The 9868-nt window shown below is 33.1% G+C and overlaps 1 protein-coding gene across 1 annotated transcript; it reads right to left on the bottom strand.

Moving 5' to 3' along the window:
* Positions 1-3091: 3091 nt before the first annotated feature.
* On the bottom strand, positions 3092-3632 carry LOC119668128. The gene is made up of 2 exons (XM_038077535.1): positions 3517-3632; positions 3092-3461 (listed from the first exon to the last, which is right to left on the bottom strand). Exons 1-2 carry the CDS (start codon positions 3520-3522, stop codon positions 3108-3110), a joined length of 360 nt encoding a protein of 119 aa, XP_037933463.1. The 5' UTR covers positions 3523-3632; the 3' UTR covers positions 3092-3107.
* Between the last annotated feature and the right edge of the window lie 6236 nt (positions 3633-9868).

Raw genomic sequence — 9868 nt, 5'->3', positions numbered from 1 at the left:
CCTTATATGTATGTACTTCAAATTTAGAACTTGAGAATAATTTACAAAATGTAATCCCTTCTATTTGATTTGCCAAAATCGGACCACTATATTCTATAGTTGTCATATACAGAGCAATCGGGTTTGAGTTTTTTCTGTTTTCAATAAAGATATTGAAATGAAATCACATCGAAAACTTCAAATATTAATAACTATCGTAAAATGTAAATGAGACGTCGATGTAGATACAAAATTTTGTGTGTAAAGATTTAAAGTCCCAGCAAAGCGAAAGCTAGTATCATCTTTACCTTGACAAGCTTATTTTCGTATAAGATTTGTTGATTTAGGATTATATTGATCATAAAAAACCTACAGTCAGAAAAGTAAGTCTTAATATATACTTTAAAATAGGAGTTTAAAGAGTGCACATTTGATCAAAATTATAAGTATAGATTTTATTATTTTATATAATAACATTTCATCATTAAAAAATGCTTTAATAATTTTCTATTTCTTTGTCAATAAATATAAATAATTATTATAATTTTAAATAATAATTTATTTCTCTCTATCATCAGTAAATTTTTTTTTTATTTCTATTTGATATTTTCCTCTTTCGGTAGTATAATAAACGAATAGAAATGGAAGGAGCCCATTATAGGACAGTGGAAATAGAGTTTTTCGCCTTAATCACTACATTCGATGCAAAAGACTATACTGGACTTATCACATTTCTTAATAGTGTGGACTTTTTAATAAATAAGAATATATTCGACAGCCTCCAAATCTTTTTTACGCTTTAGGTGACGTCAAACTGGTAGGAAATACCAATAGTATTTAGTATAAAATAAATACAAATAATAATTTTCAGGGAAAAAAATTCATACACTAAATTAATGAAAAAGGAAGGAAAATTCGATATCGTCTTGTAACAGAACAATATAAAGAATTTAAAACTTTTCTCACAAGACTAGACAAATCTTATATATCTTGAATTGTAAATATCCTTTTAATTTTAATTCAATTTATATATTTAGGACGAATCACATCATTCAAATATGAATTGCAATATAAAACCCGTTTGTACTTATAAAAATAATAAAATTTTTAACTGTACCGGTTCTCTATGCGTCTCTATTGCATATTCCCATGCGATGGAAAAATAAAAGTAAGTATTTATTCCAAAAGGAACACATTGACCATAGAAAAAATATGTGAAAAAATATTTATAATCTACTAAAATTTGGAAAAATCCGAGTAGGTCTGTCAGAAAATCAGTATGACTTCAATCAAGTATCAATCATCACTATCACTACTGTAAGAATGAGATGATAAGGAGACGATGAAATGTGTGCAGTGGTTAGATTAGATGTAAAACATGTACTCAACTTAGCAAGAGTACATAATCTAGATTAGCAAGATTATATAGTTAATTTCTTGTAGACTCATTTGCTAAAAATTATTAGAAGCTATTTCTCAGAAAGTTCGTTAATATATGACACCTAAGCTGGAATCTTAGGGATACAAAAATCAAAAAGAGTAGCAATAATTAGTTGCACTGTAGAGAATTGGCTATTAAAACGCAATCTTCTATTAGTAGTACTGGTAAGTAGTCGAAAAAAAACTTGAAAGTCTTGACATCTGAATTGGCAGTGTCCTCATGACTTTCAGTCTTCATATTAAATACTTTAGTGTGACCAAAACAAAACAACGGATATTCTTGGTTGCTTGAATACTTCGATCCATTTGTCTTAGCTGCACTTGAGACTAGTACAATTAAGTACAATTAAGGCTTACTTGAAAGAATTTACAGGAACTCATAGACTAATGTGTCTGAGAGTGTGTGTTATGAATTTTAAACTGTTTCGAATGATGCAATTGACATAGATTCTAGAAGAAAGCTAAAGCTACTAATTGGCTAAAGAAACCAAACTCATTAGAAACAACATAAGTGCTTCGAGAAAATCAGCTGAGTATAGAAAAGATACATCTGGAAAAGACTGATAGACCCACAAAATTGAGTTGAAATGTATTCACTTTTGCGAAACCGCTTAATGAATTAGGTAATTCTGTTTAAAATAACAGAACAATTATGGCCACAACATGGTTCAAAGCAAACTATATCGATATCAACCAAATATAGCGACAGCACGCAAACAGTGAATTAAATTCTGTCATAACGAGAACTGAGAAGAAGATGATTAGAAAGGAGTCTTTCAGTGAGCTTAGTGGAATATGAAGTCATATGTACTTATTCATATATATTTAATCTTTGTTGTAATGAATAGTAAATTAATTACCTAATTTAAGAAAAAAATGGTGTGCTGTGATGTTTAGTAGGCATTCTCCGAACTATTTGAACAAAAATTTTTTGATATCAAGAAACTAAAAATTGTTTAATGATTTCGGCCTTAAAATTTTATATCATAATTTCCATTTATATTTTAAAATCGTCAAATCTATAGTGTTAGGAATAGGACTCTTTCATAAAGTCCTATGCTTTTGTAAAGTTGAAGATTCTGAAAATTGATAAAAATAATAGAAGATTTATAATAAAAATTGAAGGAGGTAACACCCTTAAGTTAATAGAATGAAAATATTGTAATAGAAATTTGTATTCTGAAAGTTAAATTGTATCCAGTGTCGTCGCCAGAGACACTGGCAGTCGAAGGAAAATAACTGTTGTATTTGCAATTAACTGTTGCAATATAGTCGATTGACTGAATCCGTCAAATATTTTTCGTGGTCATTGTGTTCAACTACTTCTGCAGTAAAAAAATCACATTAACGCATGTCAGCTGAGTACGACCGATAGTTATTTCAGAATCGTTTTTTAGTTTACCCATATAGCAATGTAATCATTTTAACAAAGTAAATTATATTGTGTTATAACGCGTTTAAGTTTTTTTAATATGTCTACATAGAACAGAATATATGCTTCACAACACAGCAAGTAAACTGCACACTAGTCTAACTGTAGAAGAACCCCAGTCTATACACTAAGCCAATTATTGCCGATTTGTATTGAAAATCAGTATTTAGTAATAAGTCATTAACGTTTCCAGCTAAGTTTATTTAATCGATAAAACTACGGAAACATAATTTATCTGCGTCTGATTCTTGTTATTTCAAACTAACTTATTAAGACTTTTCATACTCATTTTTGTTCCAGATACATCCCGACGTGTTTTGCCAATCAGTTCTTCAGATTGTATTATGTATTGTGCCTGATCGTGTTTGGCCGAATCATAGCTAAGAGCCTTCAGGATAGCTGGAGCATCCAATTTTGTTTTAGAGGCATTTTTAATTGCTGCTTTCGTCAAATTTTTTATGAAATTAATTAATAGATCATTCAACTGGTTAACACTTTCCGTGCTATATTCTTTTACACCCATTTCAACCATTAATTGCTTTATTTCGGTGCAAAAGTTTGGGTTACGGGCAACTCCAGTTGCAAGCGATTTTTTTTTAATTATTTTTTTCTAAAAGTATTTATTTAGCAATACTTTTTTAATAATATATTTTTTATTCACTTACGCTCATTTCTCAAACTTTGCTTGTTGTATTTTGACAAATTTTAACTAAAATCGTATTATTCAGAACTAGATGCAGCAACTTTATTGGAGAGTGTGGAGAATTTGATCTCATCTGTGTGAAATTATTATATGTATATATTCCAGAATTCATAAAACAGAAAATTTTGTTTTGTTGTGCAATTGCTAGTAAAATATTATTTTTCAATTTTATTCAATTGCGACTGGGTAATAAAAAAACAATTAATTAGCAATATTTTACAACGAAGACTTAAAATAGTTGATATCAATCTATATCTGTAATATTATAATATAATGTTTAATTTGAAATGTAATTGATGAAATCAGACGGTTTGGTTATCTTAATCCGTCGTATGAAATCTTGTGTTTGAAGGAGTGATTAAGCTTCTGTGTCGCATTAATCTTTAAGCCCTTTTTATATGCTTCAACGTAAAGCGTGATTATTTTAGCAATCGTCGGAACCCCCAAGTCTTTCAAAATATTAATGACTTACGAAGATTGCTTACTAAAATTTAAAATTGAAATTCATACTAACATGTAATATGGCGTTTACATTGGCCGAAAATGGCTCATTTTGAATGAGCCATTTGAAAGTGTTTACATTCGTTCTATTTCATTTGTTCTCATTTCAACAGCTGATTTTTCAACTTGCCTGTTGATTTGAGTTTTGGCCTGTGCCAAAAAAATGTTGCATGAAGGTTAAATATGCCTTCAAACCTTACATTAGAAACTTAAAACATATTTTTAACTTCGATTAATTACTTTTTGGGAAGTAAAAGTTCTAAAAAGCAGTGCATCGTTTTCAAGAAAATGCAACCACCAAACATTTGTTTACCTTTTTTTGTAAATTATGTTAAAAACAGCTTTTTCAAACTGTCAAAATGCCATGAAGAGCTTTTATTTAGGGTATGTTCAATGGATTCCTTTGCATTTGGAACGTATGTGGAATGCATTCGAACGTCATTCATACAGAATGTGAGAAAATTGGTCATTTTTGTGCTTGAAATTTTATATGCAAGAATGTGCCATTCGATACTCATTTTCGATTTTTGACCAAAATGAGCCATTTTCGGCCAATGTAAACGCCGTATAAGTCTATAGGAGTATTCAATCTATTTTGCAAATTCATTGCAAAGTGCAAGAAATGCACAGATTGTGTGAACTTGCAATGGACAACAACAAAATATACTCACAAAGTTTTCTGCAATTGCTACCAATCTTGCTATACCTAAATCCATGCATATATGCTCGCAACAAAACGAAAAATGAAAAAACAGCTGTTTTGACATCAGTTGTTTCTCATGTGGATGTGGTATGCTGCAAAAACAGCTGTTTCATTTTGCTATTACAATTCTGCAACAGAGGAATTCTCGCATTCTTACACTTCGTGTACCTTGCAATGACTTTGCAAGACGGAGTGAATATAATAATATAATAAATCATAGCCAAATCATGTTTTACTACATAATGTTATCAAAGTTAATATGCTTTTCTAACATTTAAAGTTTGAATTAGTTGTGACGTTAGTAATCAGCTGATTCGTTTAACTTAATCGCCTTTGATAATAACATATTTATGAAAGAAAGCTAATTAGCAAAAATTTTCGTTTTATAGATGTTATACTTTCAAGCGTTTCGGAAAACTCTAAGCCTGCGAATATGTCTTATATCTTATATCTCATATCTTAACTTTTGACATTTAAACCTATAAGACGAAACAAAAATCAAAATATGGTTAAATCAAAAATATGAACGTGTATTTATTTTATATTGAAACAATTTAATTTATTATTGCCTTTCATAATGCAATTCATAAATAATTAAAAGATTCTGAAAACATTTTTCTAGTATTAGTTACTACTAAAATTTGACTGATGTCGTCATATGCTAAATGACTGATTTAATGAAGGCAAAGGGAACATATATTAGTCGTGCTCGTTTGTGTTTAATACGAGTCTTTGAGAATTAGTTTAAATATTTACACGGTTTTGATTATTTGTAATCTTGGAATGGAATTAGATATAGATTCTTATATTGTATTGAAATCCTATGAACTATTTTATTTTAAACAAACACTGATGTCATTGTTGCCATTAATTTCAACTTCTTGAAAAGTGAATTCACCAACTTGAATGGGCTCTAAAATTCAGCTGTGCGAAATTAGAATATTCCAGAAATATTCCTTGGATATTCCATTTCAACGATACATTATATTGTCTCCTATGAAGATATAGAGAGGTGTCAACCTCCTTTAAATTTTGAATTTCAGATTATTTTACGCTAGATATAATGGATATTTGATCTTATATCGTGTTTCGTTCACAGTAATACTGTATTTTGTTATTGAAATGTTTCTAATTCCAATATAATTAATATAGTAGGCTAGATATAATGAATATTCATATATATATTGTTTTGGTAATAAAAATACTGCAGCTTTTTATATCATAATGTTTAAGTTTTTTTTTTTTTTTTCATTAAGATTTTTTGAGCTGAAGTTGTGTTTCAATTTTTTCTGTGCTGGAAAAAATTTTATTAAAAATTAAATTTAAATTTTTTTGACAGAAGTTTCAAATTTCCTATTAAAGATATTAAATACTTTTGACAATTAAGTTTACGAGCTTCCTAAGAACTCAAGAACAACTCAAGATTTTAAGGGCCCTCCCAAGTGGGAGGTACAATTGGATATTTACTTTATTGGAACAACAGTTAGAGAAGAACTAGTGACACCATGTCTGAAAAGGTTAATGAAGTAGATATATCAGAGCCCCCTGATATCCCTCTACAGGCTAATAGTGAAATCACAACTGAAATGGTCAACATCAGTGTGAAGGAACTCTTTGAACTTAAAAAATTCAATGAAATTCTACAAGCCAACTATATCAAACTTAGGCAGCAATTTCAAATGCTCCAGGACCGGTATTCTGATTTGGAAAAACAATTGAAGCTAAAAAACCCAGTAGCTACTGGTAATCAATTAAATAATAAAAGGAAGAAAGTTTCACCGCCTTCTCCAGTTAGCTCCCCCCATGACTCCGCTGGCTCTAATGAGGAAGAAATGGAGATAGAAATTTCTGTTGCGGAGCCTGACCCTTTTAAGATTGAAGATACTGAAATTGATTTCCCGAAATATAATCCAAAAGTCAAATCGACCAAACAGGTGAAATCAGTTGTAAAGAAAAGACTTTCTAAAACAGCACCAAATTCAACAGCAGTCAAGTCAATTTCAACAGGAAATTCTGAATTCCCAACTCCTGAGCGGATCTCTACGCCTGAAAACATCCATACTAATGGTATTGTTTCTGACAATATAACGAATCGAAATCTTTTACAACCTGTAACCTCAAATAAGAAAGTAGGCAAAGTTGTACCTATTGTACTCCGTCGAACCAACACGTGGAACTCTTTAGTCAAGCAATTTTTAACAAGAAACATTAATTTTAGCGAGGCAAAGAAAGTCCGTTTGGGCATACAAATAACTCCTGTCACCATAGATGACCATCGCAAGATAACAAGATATCTAAATGAGATTAGTGAGCCATTTCACACCCACTTTCTTCCTGACGAAAAACACCTCAATATAATAATTAGAGGTTTAGAGGGTCAGAGTATAGATGATATTAAAGAAGATCTTGCAGGCCAAGGATTTAGTATCTTTGAATGCCATTTTTTGAAAACTAGACAAGCTGCCAGCAATTTAGTTAAAATCAGACTGCCATCTGACCAGAAGAACATATATAATGTTTCCAGTATTTGTCATTTAAAGGTGATTATTGAAGCCCAGCGCCCTCTAAAAGGTCCCCCACAATGTCATAACTGTCAGCAGTTCGGGCATGTCGCTACTAACTGTAGAGCCACACCAAAGTGTGTTAAGTGTGAGGGCTCTCACCATCACCAACAATGTACAAAACCACGCGATGTTGCCCCGATTTGTTCGAACTGTGGTGGTGGCCACCCAGCCAACTATAGAGGATGCCCTTGCGCTCCGCAAATGCTGAAGAAAAAGAATGTCTCCACACCAATTTCTACGGTGAGTTCTAAAGTGCAGCCTTCAATTTCTTATGTCGATGCTTTGAAGAAGGGAAGTACAGCTGAGCAAGTTTCGTCCAATTCCCACTTGCTAACCTCCCACATGGAGAAGCTTTTAAATAATATGCAGATACAACTTAGTACAATGATGAAAACTATGATGGAGTCCTTGTTACAAAGTTTAGTGCCAACCCTAGCTTCTTAATGAGTTTGTCATCATATCGACTTAAAATTGTGACGTGGAATGCCAATTCCATTATTAACAAGAAACATGAGGTCATCCAATTCCTGCATGATTTTGTAATTGACATTATGTTGATCCAAGAAACATTTCTGAAACCTGCTATCCATTTTAAAATTCCCAATTATGTTGTTTACAGATCAGACAGAAACTCAAGAAGAGGTGGTGGCACAGTCATCGTGATTAAATATGGCATTAAACATCATGCTACAATTTGCAACCAACAATCGCTCGAAACAACATCTGTACTGGTTGAAAGCCAACTTGGTAATATAAATTTTGTGTCAGCATACAGGCCACCAAGTTTGCAAATTCTCCCTAATGAACTTGAGGTTATCCTCAACAACGAGACACCTACTTTCTTAGCGGGCGATTTAAATGCATATCATAGCAGCTGGGGTGACAGAACTTCAAATAGAGCTGGCAGGGATATTGATGGGCTTGCCACTGAACACTTATGGCAGATTCATGCGCCAGGTGAACCGACACATTATGGCAGAATCACAGGCCACGTCATTGACTTCGGAATTTCAAATAACTTAGAATCGAATGTGCACGTAGAGGTCCTTGATGAACTGGACTCGGATCACAAACCAGTTCTTTTTATTCTTGAAAATTGTCCAGCAATCAACATGAATCTCACGTACATAACCACTAACTGGGACTCTTTTAAGAATCAGGTTGATATTTCAAATATAAATAATTGGCCAGTAACTTCTGAGGATCTTGATGACTGTATCCAAAAACTCACTCTCAAGATTAAGGAGGCATTGGATAATAGCTCCACCACCAGGACCAGAAAACCAAGTAACTACTTTTATCTGCCGCATTACATCAAACAAATCATTAGACAAAGGAATGCCATTCGAAAATTTGCTCAAATAACTGGAGATCCTATGAGAAGAAGAGAAGCCAATCGTCTCTCTAATGTAATCAGGAAAAAAATTGGCAAATATAATAATGATAAATGGTGCGAATTTCTTTCAGGAATTGATACAGGTAATAAAACCTTCTGGGCTTTGAACAAGTATTTTAGGCTTAAACGTAAACCGGTAGTGCCGCCTATTTATGTAGCTACCGGCATGACTTTCTCAGACATAGCCAAAGCTGAGGCCTTTGCAGATTCTTTGGAGCTGCAATTTCAGCCCAATACTGATAGTGACTATAATTCTCTGGTAGAAGAAAATATTGCCGAAGAGGCTGCTAATCTTAGGAACCTGATGTCAGATGAAAGCATCTCACAGTGTTCCAGAGATGAGATTAAATATATTATTTCGAGTCTAAAGACCAGATCGGCACCCGGATATGATAATATCAGTAACAAATGCCTACGTAATCTTCCAGAAGATGCAATCCAATGCATTGTTAACATCATCAATTGCATGCTTAGGCTTGGCGAATTTCCAAAGGCCTGGAAGTTGGCCTCAGTCGTAGTGTTTCCTAAACCGGACAAGAATCCTTCATTTCCGCAGAACTGGCGTCCTATCAGTCTGCTCCCAACTATGGGGAAATTGGCAGAGCGAGTAATCCTGACTAGGCTTAAAACAGCGGTAAATGCCCTAAATATACTTCCTGACGAACAATTCGGGTTTAGGGATAATCTCTCCACGGAACTACAACTAGCCAGAACTGCGCAGCTGATACAAACCGCTCTAAGTAAACGGGAGTCAACCGGGATGATTATATTTGACATAGCCAAAGCTTTTGACAAGGTCTGGCATGATGGTCTAATAGTCAAATTAGCCCGTTTTGGCATCCCTAGTGGTTTGACTAAAATCATTGGTAGCTTCCTGCAAGAAAGGTCCTTCCGTACTAAAATTAATAGCACTCTTTCGTCCGCCCGATCAATTGTAGCAGGTGTACCTCAAGGGTCGCCTTTGTCTCCCACATTGTTTAATGTATACACGGCAGACATCCCCACCTTAAGTCCCACATCAATGGCGCTTTACGCAGACGACACATGCTTGATCTACTCGGATCGGGATGCTATAAATGTAAGCAACACGTTACAGGGAAATATAGACCTTATGGTGGAATACTTCCAAAAATGGAAGATTAAAATTAAT

The sequence above is a fragment of the Teleopsis dalmanni genome, chromosome 1, assembly GCF_002237135.1.
Source record: "Teleopsis dalmanni isolate 2A chromosome 1, ASM223713v2, whole genome shotgun sequence".
Taxonomy (NCBI): domain Eukaryota; kingdom Metazoa; phylum Arthropoda; class Insecta; order Diptera; family Diopsidae; genus Teleopsis; species Teleopsis dalmanni.
This window is presented reverse-complemented; position numbering and strand designations above follow the sequence as displayed.